Here is an 18,705-nt window from a genome sequence, read left to right as displayed (position 1 = left end):
TCCCAGTATCCCAGTAAGATCATTTGGAGATTCTAGAGTGTTCTGTTCTGGTACTTTTGTAAAGATATGCTTGTCCATACATAACATCTTGAACTTTAGGAGGTGTTGTGCATGTCAGCTTAGGTCAAACATTTAGCCACAAACATTCATTTTTATGCATATATATTTTTTTTTTATACAAAACTTTGGAGCAGATCGATCAAACCTTGTGCAGAGGAATAGTGGGGCAGTTGTCCATAGCAGCCAACCAGATTTCAGCTTCCATTTTTTAGCAACCTTTTTAATTCTGATTGGTTGCTATGGGCAACTGCTCCACTATGATGTTTGAGAACTCCCCTTTAGGTCTTGATGTAAAATTGCATGGTGTTCATGACTGTAATCTGCCAGATGGCATTTTTTTACTGTGTCTCCTCTATCTGAAAGCATATAGGTTTGAGGCGCAATGGGGTAATGTAAGAAGGTGAGTTAAAGTTGTAGTTTTTTTAGTTTTTTGCAGCCCAGGCACAGGGAAAATTAAAAGATTTGTGCCACATTTCTCCTTTAAACACTGTAATTCTTCAATTGTCAAATAATCACAGACCACAAAAAAACAGGTCGGTCCATTTATTAAAAATATCTTTCTGGTAATGAAACACATCCAACATCCATTGTCCTCAATACTAGAAAAGAACATGGAATATAAAACATAGCATAATAGAGAAGTTTTCTATAAGGAATGGAGCAGTGTAATCCTATTCTAGATTATAAATTTTATAATTTATAAGTGCTTGGTAAGGAAAACCATATTTTTCTGGTTAATGGAAATAGAGCCATGGCCACTGAGTGTGCTTCTGTCAAGTGCTCCAAGATCATTCCCTGGCTAAGAGCTGTAAGGTTGGCATCACACACACAATATTTTTCATTCAGTTTTTCAGTCAAAGTCACAAGTAGAAATATAAAGGAATGCCTTATAATTCCCCTTACTGCTGGACCAATTTCTTGCTTTTGCTGGAGGATAAAAAAAAAAAAAACTGCACTGTCTCTCTCCCCCTCCCCCCCCCCCAAAAAAAAATGTGTGTTACTTTGGGAGCTTTTAGTTTATGCCAGGGAACGGTGTAATATATGTGCTTTACAAAGGATTTATCATTTCTTTTTTATATATCAAATCAAAGATATCTAAAAAGCATTAGAATTATCCCTTAGGGAACCTGTAATGCATTTATACACTATGTAGACTTCATATAAGAATAGGTAAGCCATGATATTGTACATGTAGTAATGGGCAACTGTCAAAAAGCAGAAATAATGGCACAATAAGCTATGGCATTTTATGTAAATGATCCAAGCATTAGTACCCTATGGTACTAGTGACGAATGTGATTAATGGAGTAGAACATTACTCTCACACTTTGCATTCTGGACTGGGCCTCTATGAGGCAGGTCATCGTTCCCTCACTTTAAAAAGGTAATTGCACAACTTCCAGCCTCCAGTGCAAACATTGTCATCTAAGGCTTTCAAATGCTGTCACAGCAATAGGTTGAAATATATATTCATTTGGCACTAGCTTTTCAATGCAGTGGGGGGATTGGAAGGCACATCAGGGCACACTCTCTTCAATGGTGGTGCTCCAGACTCATCCGGATCTTCTGCCTGGGGTATGAAGAACATATTTGACAATCAGATTTTATCCTGTAGTAAATTCATAAGCAGGTGCTTGTAAAGCAAGGTATTTATTTGTACAAGTGTTTGCTTACATGTACAACTACACTCATGCATCCATCAACCTCCTGCTCTGCACACTACTATCAAGATAAATAATAAAACAGGTTGTCCAGGCAAAAACTAAATGTACTATTGAGCAGAAGAAGCTGGTCTCTGCTTCTTACAGTTAGTGTGCTGTTCCACCCTTAAAGGGGTACTCCCATGGAAAACTTTATTTTTTAAATCAACTGGTGCCAGAAAGTTAAACAGATATGTAAATTACTTCTCTTAAAAAAAATCTTAATCCTTCCAGTACTTATTAGGGGCTATATACTTCAGAGGAAATGCTTTTCTTTTTTGGATTTCTCTTCTGTTATAATCACAGTGCTCTCAGCTGACCTCTGCTGTCCATTTTAGGAACTGTCCAGAGCAGGAGAAAATCCCCATAGCAAACATGCTGCTCTGGACAGAACCTAAAATGGACAGCAGACAGAATTTCCTCTGTAGTATACAGCCCCTAAAAATTACTGGAAGGATTGAGATTTTTTAATAGAAGTAATTTACACATCTGGAATCAGTTGATTTAAAAAAAAAAAAAAAAAGTTTTCCACGGGAGGACCCCTTAAAGAACCCAACCGCTCGGCTAATCACCAGCCCCTGTGGTGTCCCACCTCAGTCACTAATTGGCTGAAAGGGCAGGTCCTTTGTGATGGGACCGCACACTACCTGGAAGTTGGCACACCAGCTGTGGAGGATGAGAGGTGAGAGTATAATATCTTTATTATACAACCTTAGCCTGGACATCAATTTAAAGTTTACCAAAGAGCTCTATGGGAAAATTATTTCTACTGTAGCAAAATGTGCAGGTGTTTAGAAATAAATATCCGACATTGTTGTAATGTTTTCTTACCATGGAAAAACACGCAATAGATTCTGAGTATACAAAAAATGTAATACCGACATCAGGGAACTATATACCGCTCTCAAGATGGACTTTAACATCATGGTCAAGATGAAAGTGCACACAAGAACACATTAAGACTTTCCTTCCATTGATAGAATGATACTGTGTGCTGCATGTTACAAATGCAGTTGAAATGACCCAAAGAATTACTCATCCCTTTAAAATGAGAAACAGCAAGTACCTGAGCAGCAGTTAAAGCAGGTTCCTCCTTAGTCAGAGTAGGGGGTTCATCAGCTACCTCAGAAGCAGGCACAGAGGGCTCTGAAAAATATACAAAGGGTGTCTACTAAACAATAGCCACAAAATTACCAATTAGAATAAATGGACATTTAATATTCAGGAAAAGTATTGACTTTTCTGGTGGAAAAATACTGTGGATAGCAGGAAAACAACTGGATCTATGACTAAATAAAGCCTGTTTCTGTACTCATTGCAAGTTAAGCTTGTTCAAATGAAAAAGTTATAGAAGTTTTCTGGGACCTTGTTATTAATGCCCTTTTCTCTGGATAGGCAATCAATATATGATGGATGAGCCACTGGCGCCCCCACCAACCAGCTGTCCAGCAAAGCCACTGCACCCAGATGTAGAGAGTGAATGGAGTGAAGAACACAACTGTTTGTTGAGTAGTGGTCATGCTGGATAACTTCAGCTTTGCTCCCAATCAATGGAATGGGAACAGAATTAAAGTAGCCGGCCACAAATTCTACACAACGAATACAGCTGTGTGCTTGTTTATTCTATAAGTCTGGGCACAGGGGTTCTGCCTAACAGCTGGTCACTGGAGGTTCTGACTGTAAATGGCTGATCCATAAGATATTGATAGCCTATTGTGAAATAAACTCCTATAGGAAAGATCATTTTGTTGCAGTTTCTATATTTAAATGGTTATGTTTTAACAAACTCTTTAGAAGTGTTTGTGTTTATAAATGAGAAGTAGCAGTATTTCTGGCCTTTATATAACTTGCATGTTGCACAGGTTTTTCTATCTACAAGCTCCATCTCTAATTTTCTTTTGTCCCTTAGAATAACTGCACACACAGAAGAAGATTCAGCTTTTCTATAACATGCCCCAAGAAGCAGCAGAAACATTGAGGCCATTATAGAGCAGAGCAAGCTGCGAAATGACCACTGAAGTGAGAGAGAAGGCATACTAGATTATTTTAGAAGCATCCGGGTTTCCCCCCCCCCCGTCCCCCTTTGCAGATAAAGCCTTTTTCCCCCCCTCTTCATAAACTTCTAGGGGCAGAATGTCACCTGATCCCTCAATGAGCTGATAACCAGTGTCACCTCTCTCAAGATGGACTTTACCATCATGGTCACATGATATTTTTCCATGAGAACCTAGATGCAAAAAACACAGCATAACCGCGGCTCAAATTCACACTATGATGATGCATATTTTATTTCTGACACAGATTTTTGTTTTCACTAATGATTCATACAAAGTGTTATTTACTATTTAAATAGAGAATAAGTTTCCAGAGCTGCTCTACAACACATGTATGGGTAAAAGGTGATGTGTCATCCTTCCTTATTGGATTCTGTATTTTGGAAAGACAGTTACATTGTTAAAAACAAACAAAAACAGAACACAGCAAAATATCTGCTTATTTATTAAACAGTCTACATTTGGCAATAAACATGAGCTAAATTTAACTGCTTGATAATTTACTAATGTGCATTAATAGAATTATATTTGCATTATTTTTTACAAACTTTCTGTGTACGTAATATACAAAAAAAAATTGACACAGCGCCCATCTCTCTCGTAATACAGCAGAGCAATGCGATTCAGATGCTTTTCCGTTTTCTGGCCATGGTCTCATGTATCCTTACCATCAAGACTCTCTTGTCCCAGTGTTGGAGGTTGTGAGTCAGCTGTGTGCACTGGACTGGGGGACTCGCTATGTGTGGGGCTAGGGCTGGAGGTGCTGCTTTCCACCTTTGGTTGGTATACATCTGACAAGGAGCTTTGGTTACTGGTTTCATCTGTAGGGAAACAAACGATTTCATGAATAAAATGTTAAAAGGGGTACTCCAGTGGAAAACGTTTACATTTTTTATTTTATTTTTAAATCAACTGGTGCCAGAAAGTTAAACAGACTTGTAAATTATGGTGGTCTGATGAAGCGCCAGATAGGGCGCGATACGGCTGTAACCACGGCTCTAACCTGATACTGCGCTGGCATCCCACTTATGTCTTAAAGGGGTACTCCGGTGCTTACACATCTTATCCCCTATCCAAAGGATAGGGGATAAGATGCCTGATTGCGGGAGTCCCGCCGCTGGGGACCCCCGGGATCTTGCACGCGGCACCCCGTTTGTAATCAGTCCCCGGAGCGGGTCTGATTACCGGCAACCACACGGCCGGCGGCGTGTGAAGTCACGCCTCCGCCCCCTGTGTGATGTCACGCTCCGCCCCTCAATGCAAGCCTACGGGAGGGGGCGTGACAGCTGTCACACCCCCTCCCGTAGGCTTGCATTGAGGGGCGGAGCGTGACGTCACACGGGGGGCGGAGGCGTGACGTCACACGCCGCCGGCTGTGTGATCGCCGGTAATCAGACCCGCTCCGGGAACTGATTACAAACGGGGTGCCGCGTGCAAGATCCCGGCACTAGTTTTCCACCGGAGTACCCCTTTAAATGTTCAGTCAATTTAACATTACTGTGTGGTGTAGCATTACAGCTACAAACCCCACTATCATCTTGAATCACTAAAAGAAACTCTGGAGGACCTGTCCTGTATTACAAAACCCAATGATTTGTGGCTGACTTATGGCACTGTGTAATAGTTCATTTGCCCAGTAGTGGTGCTGCAGGACAAATGAATGGAAACTAGAACTCTAGACTTGCAAAGCAGAGTGCTGTATTATAATTACTACAATACTTGCTAATTCCAATGTTCATTTGTGTACAGTTATAAAAGCACTACAGACACGTACGTTTACAAACCTCTTAGCTGGCCTAATTGTATAGTCAAATGCTAAACTCCATTAAAATATACATTAGGGGCGACTTGCTATCACTAGTACTGGGTGCGGCGCAGCACAGTGATCACGGAGTGTCAGGACAAGGGCATGAGCAGCCCTGCAGTTCCTGACATGGATGCTGGGAGTCCACTGTTGGCTTTTACTGCTGACAGACAACATCTAAATAAAAAAATGTAAATTTTTTAATAAAGTTATAACTAATAAAGCAATTCATTTAATTTAAAAAAATTGTCACCGGAATACCCCTTTAAAAAGACACTTTTCTTTAATATTTTGAATGTTAAAAAAAAAGGCTCAGTTTCTTTTCTTTTTTTTAAATTATTAGTAGATATATCTTACCTTGAAAATCCAGCAGAAGCGAGGAGTTGGCAGTGGATGAAGTATTTTCTAGATTGGCATTTCCTTTCACTTTTTCTTTCTGATAAGAAATACAGAAAACCCTGATTATGTAAGTATGTGACAATAGATAAATAGACATACACCTATCACACATAACATTAAAGTGTCTGTGTAATTATAAAAAAAAACTTTTGAAGTTGCAGGGACATGTTAGCAGTTTTGATTGTCTCTAGATACAATCGGGGGGAAAAATACACTTTAAGAACCTCACTCCATAAGACAAGCACTATTTTAAGTCTACGGGGCCTGCTTTATGCAGCCAGATGGAGATCATCAGTCAAGGAGAGTCTGAGCAGTGAGTGTATGTAATAATCTGACACTTGAGCAATGCCGCCCCTCCTCTTTGACAATTGGCTGGGAAATAAAAATCTTATATCCACCATCAGCTCCATCAGTGTCTGCAGCTCTTACTAGTGAATTCAGCTAACAGATTGCCTTTAACCGGTTGCCGTCTAAGTACGAGCCGGCTTGTCCCGAGACAGCAAGCGGTGTATGACGTGGGCTCCTGACTCAACTCGGCATACCAGCCGGCCCCCAGCTGATTCCTGTAGCTGAGGGCCGGCATTAATAGCAGACGTGCGGCGATCAACGCGGCCGTCTATTAACCCTCTACATCGCTGCTGTCAAAGCATTTAAACCATCCCTGGTGGTCCAGTGGGGTGGATCCCGCCCCTACCCCGCAGCGCAGTCGCAGGAGGGCCATCCCCTGCTGAGGTAGCCGGAGGCTTTACCTCTCTTCTGTGCTGGATGATGCGTTGAGAATGATGGCAGGACCAGCTTTATCAATAGAGCACAGAGCATGCAGATCAATGTGGTACAGAACCAAATTGATCTGTATAAGGCAGAACCACACTGATCTGTATAAGGAATCTACTGATTCCTCCTAAAAGTCCCCTAAGGGGAATAAAAGTGTAAAAAAAAAAAAAAAAAAAGTTGAATGAAAAGTTTAAAAACACACACACATTAACCCCTTCCATATTAAAAGTTTGAATCACCCCCCCCTTTTCCCAAATTCCATATAAAAAAATATGTAAACATAACAAAAATAAGACTATGTGATAGCACCGTGTGTGTAAATGTCCGAACTATAAAAATATAATGTTAATTAAACTGCACGCGTAAAAAAATTCCAAACTCCAAAATTGCGTATTTTTGGTCACTTTGTATACCCCAAAAAAATTTAAATTAAAATGTATAAAAAGTGATCAAAAAGTCCCATCAAAATAAAAATGGTACCAATGAAAACGTCAGATCATGGCGCAAAAAATTAGCCCTCATATAGCCTAGTATATGGAAAAATTTAAAAGTTATAGGGGTCAGGAAATGACAATTTAACACATACTAATTTTGGTGCATGTAGTTATAAGGAGATTTTTTGCACTCGCCGTAAAATCTCTTTCTTGTAGCATTCATTGGGGGACACCTTACTGATGGGTATATGCTCTTTCCACTAGGAGGCGCTGACACTAAGAAAAAAAGTCAGTTCCTCCCTGGCAGGATATACCCCACCCCACTGGAAGTAAGGTAAATCAGTACAGGAAAAAAATAAAATAAAATAAAAAAAAAATAAATAAATAAAACACAACTCCTTTTCTCGGTCGCTCTTCATTGGGGGGACACCTTACTGATGGGACGTACCAAGAAAGTCCCTGGGGTGGAAAAAAACAACCACCAGAGGAAGGGAGTCAGTCTGGAGACTGAACCCCAGTCAACCGGAAAGCTTGTGGATGAGACCCCGGGCCAAAAGTCAACCAAGGCCTGGAACTCAGCGTCTGGAAGTTCCCACCGTCCATGGAGATGGACCAGGATGCCAAAAGGAAGGGACCGTCCTTAGTAGAGACTCAAAACCTAGAGTCTACATAGGGAGACAAGAAAGAGTCGACTCTAGGGCCCGCTGGGCCGCAACCAACCTGGAAGGAGGTAGGAAACCAACTCCAAGGGAAGCACAAAACCAGACAGAGGGTTATCCCTGCTGGGAAACAAGAATGTAAGGGGAACAACAAGAGAACACCAGTCAGAGAATCAACCGAGTTGAGACAAGATGGCGAGAAAATGCCCAGGAAAACTGTGCATGCCTACAGAAGGCAAGCACTGAAAAAGGAGGAGACTAGAAACCACTGGAGAGAAGTAAGAGACGGAAAACCGGCTCCAGAGAGACCTGTTGCACAAGAGCAATAACCAGAACAAAAAAACTACAGACTCCAAAAACCACTGTCCAAAGGGGTACTCCGCGAGCACCCTGGAGAAAGAACGGATGTCAAGAGGAAGACAGAGCCTGAACAGCAGTCATAAATGTGACGAGGAAACCCTGTCCACAGATAAGGTGAAGTAGGCCAGAAGAGTGGCTGCCAGAACGCCCGCAATCCCAGGAGTACATGGACCCCAGAGGAGAGAGGAAAGTAAAGACGGCCACACAAGGAGCAGAAGGCCTGGGAAAGGAGAATCACAGAACACTGGAGCAGCTGACACAGGAACTGGAGGATCCAGACTCTCCTGGAAGTCCCACACCTGTAGGGGGAGCAAACCCAAAATCCACAAAATGCTCCAGGAGACCCCAGTCCATATTGAGACAAGAATAAGCGTGGTACAGAAGAGGGGGTGTCGCGGAGAAGACTGGGCAGGAGCAAGACACCTGTGAAGGCCGCAATCACTAAAGCCCAATGACAAGGGGTCCGATCTAGAGAAGAAGGCCCGCCACAACCATCAGAAGGTTGCCCAATACAAGGAGACCCTCCAGCACACCCAGAAATAAGTGAAGAGGGGGAAGGACAAGGAAAACCAGCTTTGAACCCAGCGGTCCGAACGGACCAGAGTACTCCGAAGCAACATCCCACTAGGATGGGAGTGGAGAGGGAGACTAAGGCCACCCAGCTAGGACCCCAGGTTCTGGGCACAAGAAGAATACTCAAAAGACTGTTGCAGCAGGGTAGCGCAACTGACCATGACAAAGGGAAGGAGGAACACACCCCACCAGGGAGACCACACCAAGGGAAGAGGAGAGCAACTACAGAACCCAAACAACTGATGATGGCCAGACTGGCTGCTGCTGAGCTACACAGAAGTGTGAGAGCAGCTGTAGAAAATGAAAATGGGGGAAGCCATAGTTTGCAAAATGCCCATCTGATTGCTCCCAGGAAAACAAGGACCCAGCCAGGTACTCCACCTATGTAGGGGGGGGGGGGTGAGATGAAGATCAGTCGCCCCCCTCCCCGGGAAGGAAAGACCACACGGGACTTTGCAGGTGACTGACCGTAAGGTACAGACCTCCGAAGGGGTCCCCAGCTTGTGCTAGAAAGGCAAAGGTCAGTTGAGGCACCCCATTGGAACTCGGTCAGTGTAGAAAGGGACCGGCAAATAGCCGCGGGTGCGGCAGACGTAACATGGCAACAGTCGGTAAGGGAAAGGCCATATTTTCATGTATTCCCAGGTTCGAGGGACCAGGCGTCCTTGTTGAGGGCCCGCCACGTCGGATCATAATTACTCCATGGAAGGAAGATGCCTAAGGAGAGGGGTCTGAAGAGACTGCAGGCATGCAGTACAGAAAGTTGCCACCAGAGGGAGCTCCTTGTTAAGAATCAAACCAAGAGCTGAGGAGATACATATTACAACCACCAGAGGGCGTTGTAGTATCTCTGCTGATTATATATATATATATATATATATATATATATATATATATATATATATATATATATATATATATATATATACGGTATATATACACATACACACACACACCAAAGAAGCAGTCCCCTCAGGAGTGGGGATGCAATGACCCCCCGGTTCCTGCCGGCAGGAGAGGGGAAGGGGGCAGAGCCAGCCCCACAACCAAGGGGCCCCGTCCGACCTGGCACGGAAAGACTAAATTAGAGGGGAAGGGAGGCAGCTCTAAGTCTGCTCACCGTCAACTAAGGAGCCCCTGTCGACCTGGCAGGAGTGTACAAAAAGAGAATCCCTGGTACCCGCGCTGCGGGAAAGGGAAGGAGGGCGGAGCTATGTTACTACCCCTAGCCCTGATTGCTGCCGGCTGGGGAGGAGGAGACTGATAACTCCTTGGTCCTGCGCTGCAGGAGAATGATGGGGTTTGGAGCGATGCTCCGATACTCCATCCCAGGATGGTCGCCAGCTATGTAACTGCCGGAAGGAGGGGAGCAGCGCTGGGAAAAGAAACTGCCCCAATCCCCACTGCTAGAAGTGCTCCTGTGGGCACCCGTGCATAAGCTGCCAGTGCCAAAAAGGCTCCCCGTTGTGCGGTCGCAAAGATCCAGAATAGAACTGAGCCTGAATAGCTGAGCCTGACACAGAGCCAGAGCCTAAACTAAGGTGGCAGTTCTAGAGACCCAGGGAATGATTAACTCCTTAAGTCCCCCACAGGCCCAAACAGAAGTTCATGTGAAAGAGAGAAGAGAGGGAGGTAGGAAGGGAGGGGGGGCGATTTGGGGGTCGTAAATACTCACCCACGGATTCCATCTTCACATACTCACCCAAACAGCTTCAACCAGCTTATGGCTACGCTGCATCATACCAGGCTAAAACAGCAGGGCGAGCAGGGGCAGTGGGGGACCCGCACCCAAGGTACAACCTCCAGGCGCTGGCAGTTGGCGAGAAGGGGTTAACAGTACATACTCCTGAACCCCCACCTGAAAAAGGGAAACAAAAGGGAGATGAAAACCTAACTAAACCGCCCTTACTAGAAAATAATTAAAAAAAAGACCAGGTCTGGAGAGCACCAGACCTGTGTCTTGCCTCTTACTGACACTAGCTAAAACTGATTACCTCACTTCCAGTGGGCAGGTATATCCTGCCAGGGAGGAGCCAACTTTTTTTTCCTAGTGTCAGCGCCTTCTAGTGACAAGAGCATATACCCATCAGTAAGGTGTCTTCCAATCAAGAGCGACAGAATTTTTTTTTTAAGTTGTAAAATTAAATAAAACCTATATAAATTAGGTATACTTGTAACCGTTTGGACCTACAGAATAAAGATATGGTGTCATTTTTACTGAAAAGTGCACTGCATAGAATCGGAAGCCCCAAAATTTACAAAGTGGGGGGGGGGTTCCAATTTTGCCCAACAAATATTTTTTTCTGGTGAAATGATTGATGTAATTAAAAAGAACAATCGGTGGCGCAAAAAAAAAAAAAAAAGCCCTCATATGGGTCTGTATATGTAATATTGAAAAAGTTATGATTTTTAGAAGGTGATGAGGAAAAAAAACGAAAATGCAAAAACGGAAAAACCCTGTGTCCTTAAGGGGTTAATGTTATTTTGCCATCAAAAAAATATTTTGTGTATACGCACATCTCTTCCATCAATAACAGGAACCCACTTAAATATCCGCAGGGATGTGTCGCCAACTGTCACCCATTTCTTCTCCCTGAAAAAAAAAGATGGCACAAAAAGGAAAAAAAACATATGATCATTAACAATGGTAGAAGTTCAGTAGCCCATGCAAAATATTAGTGACAAGAGAACTAAGGGAAAGGAACTACAGTATTAGGGTATGTTCACACTACATAATTAGCGTGGAATTGTGCATTGGTGTGAACTGCTAACATTAGTGTAAATGGGTCTTCCGCGGACCCTTTCACACTGCGGAATTTCAGCGGCAGACAATTCCACCGCTGAAATTGATCCACCCAAAGAAAGAACATGTTCATTCTTTGTGCGGAAGTCCGCAAGCATAGCCATCAATGGTGACAGCGCAGTGCTGTGCGGTCCTACCACCGAAGTATTTCGGCGGCCGCCACTAGATAAAGTCTCCACTTGTGGAATTCTGCAAGAGGAGATTCTGTTCAAAATACATAGTGTGAACATACCCTTAGAGTGCCAGGAGAGCCCTGGCAGGGGATAGAATAGAAGTAATGAATTACAGTAGCTTGCAGCAAAATGGCACTGACCAGAAGGCGATAGATGGGATGGTGGGAGGAGAGGTACTGTTTCACCCGAGAAAGGTGTAAAAATGGGTAAAAGATAAAAAAAAGGAGAGCTGAGGAATGTGCTCTCAATCACCCAAAGTGCAGAAAAAAGGGGCAAACAGGTTACACCAAAAAAACGTGCACAAAGGATGCAGTCTATTGCAAGCCCTACTCCGAAAGTAGGAAGGCCCCCCCCAAACAAACCTTACCATTTTGCTCCCTGTGAAGTTCCAGGTTCAATGTCCCTTTTCGCCAAAACTACTAAGGAACCACAAATGCTCCTGGAATCAACCTAGGCGTTAGCCAGGGTATCAGCCCACAGAGCCATTAAACAGTCCATGCAGGAGTACCCTGGGTTTTTGCAGGGAGCTGCGGGACCTGATGGACACACACATCTCCCATAGACTGCCAGGAGGGACACCCAGAAGGGCTACCGCATCCTGCCAAAAAGAACAAAAAGAAATAAGTGGATGTGTGAGGATATACTACCCAGACATCCGGCCAGATCTATAAAAATTTCTCCGATCTTGGCCAGAAGGCCGGGATATAAGAGGTGAGTGCCAAAGGCGTAGAGGTTGGTGCAAGTGCGTCAACTCAGTGATCCCATCCTCTCAGTGAGTTTCGGCACCTCGGGGTCAAAAGTACCTCGGCTCAAGACCCTCCCAGCCTTATGACGAGACACCACAGACTGGAATAGGCCTACTGTGTAAAACGTGCAGGGGCAGTAAGGAGGCACTAGTAACATAAGCTCAGCTTTCACTTTACCAGAGGTCGTTAGCTGAGCTGTGATTGGATGCTGTGGGAAAATTACTCAATTTTTTCTCACACACTTTGATAAATCTGGGCCATAGAGAGGACACTAGGCACTATTGCTGTGTAGGGCCAGTTCACAGAGCAGAACATACGCCAGGAAAGTTTATGTGCAGACATTCTGTGGGCAGCAGGGCCGCTCAGAAATGCGCAATCTCCATAGACAGCAATGCATTTGTGAGTGGATTATTCAAAAAGAATGAACATGTTTATTCTTTCAGCGGAGTCCGGAATTTGAATTTCCACGGCATATGTTTTTGCTACTGAAATTCTGCCATGTGCACAATGCAGCAGAATCTCATTGAAAGCAAGGGGAGGCTACTGCCACGTAATTTCCAGAAAGGGAGCACTATTAGGCTATGTTCACACACTGGAATTCCGTTCAAATTCCGTTCTGCATAACTGGATTTTTATGGCATTGCTAAATTCTGCCAAAATTCCAAGCCCTGTCAAGCTCAATGGAATTCCACCCACAATTCCACAAAATTAAAAGAGGTCTGAATGTGAATGGGACAGAAGAATCCCATTGAATATAATGTGCCTCTTCCAAGGAATTCCGCCATGTGAACATAGCATCAGGGCCAGGGATATAAAGGCAGGGTGGGTGATCCACTCCACTGGACCACCAGGGACTGTTTAACCTCTTAAGGACCCATGACGTATGCATACGTCATGAGTCCCGGTCCTGCGATATAACGCGGGGTCACACGGTGACCCCGCATCATATCGCGGTGGGCCCGGCGTCATAGTGAAGCCGGGACCCGCCTCTAATAGTGCGGGGCACTGATCGCTGTGCCGCGCGCTATTAACCCTGAAGCTGAGCCGCGCGGCTAAAAACGAAAGTAAAAGTGCCCGGCTAGCTTTGAGTCCTCAAAGCACCCTGAACACAGAAAAATAAAAAAGTTATAGGGGTCAAAAGATGACCATTTTAAACGTATAAATTTTCCTGCATGTATTCATGATTTTTTTATGAAGTGGTACAAAATCAAACCTATACAAGTAGGGTATCATTTTAACCGTATGGACCTACAGAATAAAGATAAGGTATCATTTTTGACAAAAAATGTACTGCGTAAAAATAGAAGCCCCCAAAACTTACAAAATAGTGTTTTTTCATCAATTTTGTCGTACATTGATTTTTTTTCCCGTTTCACCGTAGATTTTTGGGTAAAATGACAATTTTAGGTGAAAATTTTTAAGAGTTATGATTTTTTAAAGTTAAGGAGGAAAAATTTAAAATGAAAAAACGGAAAAAGCCCGGGTCCTTAAGGGGTTAAAGGGGTATTCCAGGAAAAAAACTTTTTTTTTATATATCAACTGGCTCCAGAAAGTTAAACAGATTTGTAAATTACTTCTATTAAAAATATTAATCCTTTCAGTACTTATGAGCTTCTGAAGTTAAGGTTGTTCTTTTCTGTCTAAATCCTCTCTGATGACACCTGTCTCGGGAAACACCCAGTTTAGAAGCAAATCCCCATAGCAAACCTCTTCTAAACTGGGTGTTTCCCGAGACAGGTGTCATCAGAGAGGATTCAGACAGAAAAGAACAACCTTAACTTCAGAAGCTCATAAGTACTGAAAGGATTAAGATTTTTTAATAGAAGTAATTTACAAATCTGTTTAACTTTCTGGAGCCAGTTGATCTATATAAAAAAAAAAGGTTTTTCCTGGAATACCCCTTTAAAGGTCCCTTTAGATGCCGCTGTCAGCTTTGACAGCAGAGATCTGATGGGTTAATAGCCTGCCACGGCGAGTAGCCGCGTGTCGGCTATTAACGGCAGGCTTCAGCTACAAGAATCAGCTGAGGGCCGCCTGGTACAGAGCATGCTCAAGTCAGGAGCCCGCACAAAGACATGTATACACAAGGAGATTGGACATAAATGTAAATCCTAATGCCCTGGTTCTGTACATGAAGGGAGCACAGGTGCTGTAGGCACTGTAGGTATTGGCAAACATCAGTAATCATGCTGATTGATGCCGACCATTAACCCTTCAATACTGATCACAGCATTTGCAGCGGCTCTATATGGCTCATCGGACCATCTGCAGCACAACTGCGGGGATCCGGTCAGCCAAGATGTTGGCCGGAGGTCCCTCACCTGCTCTCAGAGCATCTTCTTCTCTGGTCTGCCTTCTAGGATAGCACTGATCTGGATTAGCAATCTAATGATTGCTATAAATTGTCCCCTATGGAGACATAAAAAAGTGAATAAGCCCCTACGCCAATAAAAATGAAATTTGCTCCTTTTTCCCTTAAAAAGTGTAAAAAAAAAATAATTTACAAATATATCTGGTATCAGCGATAAATTTTATGGTAAAATAAGTGATGTAATTACAAAGTACAATTGGACACGCAAAAAACAAGCGCTCATATGGGTCTGTAGATGAAAAATAAGAGTTATGGCTCTTAGAAGGCAAAAAACGAAAATGCATAAATGAAACTGGCAAGGCCCTAAGACATCTTATCCCCTGTCTTTTCTGATTGCGGGAGTCCCGCCACTGGAAGAATGTGACAAGGGGGGGAGGGCGGGATTATAATGTGACAAAGGGGGGGAGGGGAATGTGATAAGGGGGGGGGGGGGAATGTGACATGGAGGGAGGAAGAATGTGACATGGAGGGAGGAAGAATGTGACAGAGGGGGGAGGATGTGACATGGAGAGGGGGGGGGATGTGACATGGAGAGGGGGGGGGATGTGACATGGAGAGGGGGGGGGGATGTGACATGGAGAGGGGGGGGATGTGACATGGAGAGGGGGGGGATGTGACATGGAGAGGGGGGGGATGTGACATGGAGAGGGGGGGGGGATGTGACATGGAGAGGGGGGGGGATGTGATAAGGGGGAGGAGAATGTGACGGGGGAGGAGATGTGACGGGGGGGGGGATGTGACATGGAGAGGGGGGGGATGTGACATGGAGAGGGGGGGGGGGATGTGACATGGAGAGGGGGGGGGATGTGACATGGAGAGGGGGGGGGGATGTGACATGGAGAGGGGGGGGGATGTGACATGGAGAGGGGGGGGATGTGACATGGAGAGGGGGGGGATGTGATAAGGGGGAGGAGAATGTGACGGGGGGGGGATGTGAAATTTTAATGCAAAAAATTGTACCGCTTTTGGTACAAATTTCCACACAAAATCATACCGCCAGGGAGGTTAACCCCTTAACGACGCCGGACATAAATGTACGTCCTGGTGAGCTGGTACTTAATGCACCAGGATGTACATTTACGTCCTATACATAACCGCGAGCATCGGAGCAATGCTCGGGTCAAGCGCGGCAGGTCCCGGCTGCTGATAGCAGCCGGAGACCCGCCAGTAATGGCGGACATCCGCGATCCCGCGGATGTCCGCCATTAACCCCTCAGATGCCATGATCAATACAGATCACGGCATCTGCAGTATCGTGGTCACTAAAATGGATCGGATCACCAGCAGCGCTGCCGCAGCGATCCGATCATCCAGCATGGCAGACGGAAGTCCCCTCACCTGCCTCCGCTGCCTTCCACGGGTCTTCTGCTCTGGTCTGCGATCGAGCAGACCAGAGCAGAAGATGAACAATAATACTGATCAGTGATTTGTCCTATGTATAAAGTAAAAAAGAAATATGTGAAAAAAAAACCTCCCCCAATAAAAACGTAAATTGTCCCATTTTCCCTATTTCACCCCCAAAAAGTGTAAAAAAGAAATATTTTATATACATATTTGGTATTGCCACATGCGTAAATATCCGAACTATTAAAATAAAATGTTATTGATACCGTAGTACAGTGAACGGCGTGAACGCAAAAAAAAAAAAAGTCCAAAATAGCTGCTTTTTTTTTTTACATTTTATTCCAAAAAATTTTATAAAACTTGTATAAAGTTTTATATAAGCAAATATGGTATCAATAAAAAGTACGGATCACGGCGCAAAAAATGAGCCCTCATACCGCCGCTTATACGGAAAAATGAAAAATTTATAGGTCTTAAAAATTGTTGGATTTTAAACGTACTAATTTGGTTAAAAAGTTAGCTTTTTTTTTTTCCGCAACAGTAATAGAAAAGTAGGTAATAATGGGTATCATTTTAATCGTATTGACCCAAAGAATAAAGAACACACGTAATTTTTACCGTTAAGTGTGCGGCGTGAAAACGAAACCTTCCAAAATTACCAAAATTGCGGTTTTCTTTTTCATTTTCCCACACAAATAGTATTTTTTTTGGTTGCGCCATACCTTTTATGGTAAAGTGAGTGATGGCATTACAACAGACAACTGGTCGCGCAAAAAACAAGCCCTCATACTAGTCTGTGGATGAAAATATAAAAGAGTTATAAGACGAGGAGGAAAAAAATGAAAACTTAAAAATAAAATTGTCGGAGTCCTTAAGGCCCAAATGGGCTGAGTCCTTAAAGGACAACTGCAGCGGCATTAGACTTATCCCCTATCCACAGCGCGACCCCGTACAGGAGATTGCCGGGGGCCCCAGCGTTCGGACCCCCGCGATCAAACACTTATCCCCTATCTTGAGGATAGGGGATAAGTGTTTGTAACGCTGCAGATGTCTTTTAAGGGTTAAAAGTAGTGTAATGGGGTTTTGGGGGGTGTCCACCCATGTCTCTGCGGCCCCCAGGGGTTACACTAGTTTGAAAACTGAGAAGTGTTCTGTGTGGCACTCCAGCTGTTGCAAAACTACAATTCCCAGCATGCCCATGCAGCTGAGAGTTGCAGCAACAGCTGGAGAGCCACAGGTTAGAAATCACAGGCTCATTCCCTGGAATAGGGGCCCCATGACTGATGTTTATGTGACACAGGCCCAGTCTAAATCAACTGTAATCTGTACAGTCTGTAAATGTTCCGCCATATGGTCGCCACGACCAAACCTCTGTGTAGAAAAAAAAAAAAAAAAAAAAAAAAAAAAAAAAGTTACGTCATCAACATGCAAATTCTATCGAAGCTATACTGTCCCCTCATTTGCATCTCTGGCCCATTTCCATGGCAACCACACGCAGCGGATTACTTTGACAGGATAAACCTTCGCCCAGTGATCTGCTTATCCAATCAGGGAACTCGTCGACCTGCTCACGTCTTCCAACCAGATCGCCGTTACCTGAACACGCCCCGACACTACTAACAGGAGGGCCGCTGACAGCTCAGCCGCAGAGACGGCATCCCATTGGCTGCTCTTCACGTCACTCAAGCGCTCGACCAATCAGCTGATTTCCCTTTGGCAAGTTATTTGCCGGCTCCGGGGCTCCCTATAAACGAGCGAGTCCCCCCACCCTCACCCACCCAGTGCTGTAGTGGCGCTCACTTTACGGACTCTGAACTCGCTCTCACCATCTGCGGACTTTCTCGATGGCCGCCATCACTTTTTTGATGTCATCTTTGGCCCGGCTTCGGGTCTCGGCTCTCACTGAACGGCCTGACATTTTCCTATCGACACACCGCGGCGTGACGCCTGGAGGGGCGTGGCCTTATTGCATCCCGCTAGTGACGTCACGCAAGCTGTGTGGTTATTTAGCGGAGAGTGTGGATGGTGAATGGGCGGGAACTTTGTGCGAGTGGGAAACTTCTTTGGAATGATCGAGCGGGAAAGTATGTGTGTGAACGAGGCCTTACAAGCCGCTACCTCTGTGTGGGAGGAATTCACACGCCTCATTGTGCGCGGACTTGCGGCACCACTTGTCCTCTACACAGTACCATATTAAGTACGAGTCGTGCGCTTCGACATTACACCTGTTCATGTTTACCATATCACCTTGGAATTTTTTCCCTTCTTGCAGCTAAACCATAACCTTTTTATTTTTTGATCCATGGATCCAATATAAGAGCTACCATTAACACCTTAAATCAACTGGAGCTAGAAAGTTAAACAGATTAGTAAATTACTTCTATTAAAAAATCTTAATCCTTTCCACTACTTATTAGCTTTCGCGTGTCGCATTCAGGAATCCCCCAGGGT

The 18,705-nt window shown here is 44.2% G+C and overlaps 1 protein-coding gene and 1 long non-coding RNA gene across 3 annotated transcripts in view; one reads left to right on the top strand and one right to left on the bottom strand.

Moving 5' to 3' along the window:
* Positions 1–4,475, top strand: part of LOC130356734 (uncharacterized) — a 66,328-nt gene extending 61,853 nt beyond the window's left edge. Inside the window, exon 4 of the long non-coding RNA XR_008888976.1 lies at positions 3,670–4,475. This is a non-coding gene — a long non-coding RNA (uncharacterized LOC130356734). The remainder of the gene's footprint in view (positions 1–3,669) is intronic.
* On the bottom strand, positions 589–18,267 carry BCL7B (BAF chromatin remodeling complex subunit BCL7B). 2 transcript variants are annotated; one of them, XM_056558641.1, is made up of 6 exons: positions 18,081–18,267; positions 11,335–11,410; positions 5,976–6,054; positions 4,483–4,635; positions 2,827–2,906; positions 589–1,630 (listed from the first exon to the last, which is right to left on the bottom strand). In XM_056558641.1, exons 1-6 carry the CDS (start codon positions 18,170–18,172, stop codon positions 1,541–1,543), a joined length of 570 nt encoding a protein of 189 aa, XP_056414616.1. In that variant the 5' UTR covers positions 18,173–18,267; the 3' UTR covers positions 589–1,540. The 2 variants fall into 2 exon arrangements, with proteins under 2 accessions (XP_056414616.1, XP_056414617.1); XM_056558642.1 differs by lacking the exon at positions 18,081–18,267 and adding an exon at positions 17,671–17,706.
* Between the last annotated feature and the right edge of the window lie 438 nt (positions 18,268–18,705).

This window comes from Hyla sarda, chromosome 2 (assembly GCF_029499605.1).
Source record: "Hyla sarda isolate aHylSar1 chromosome 2, aHylSar1.hap1, whole genome shotgun sequence".
In the NCBI taxonomy this organism is placed as follows: Eukaryota; Metazoa; Chordata; class Amphibia; order Anura; family Hylidae; genus Hyla; species Hyla sarda.
The sequence above is the reverse complement of the archived record's forward strand: the minus strand, read 5'-3'. Positions and strand labels throughout refer to the sequence as shown.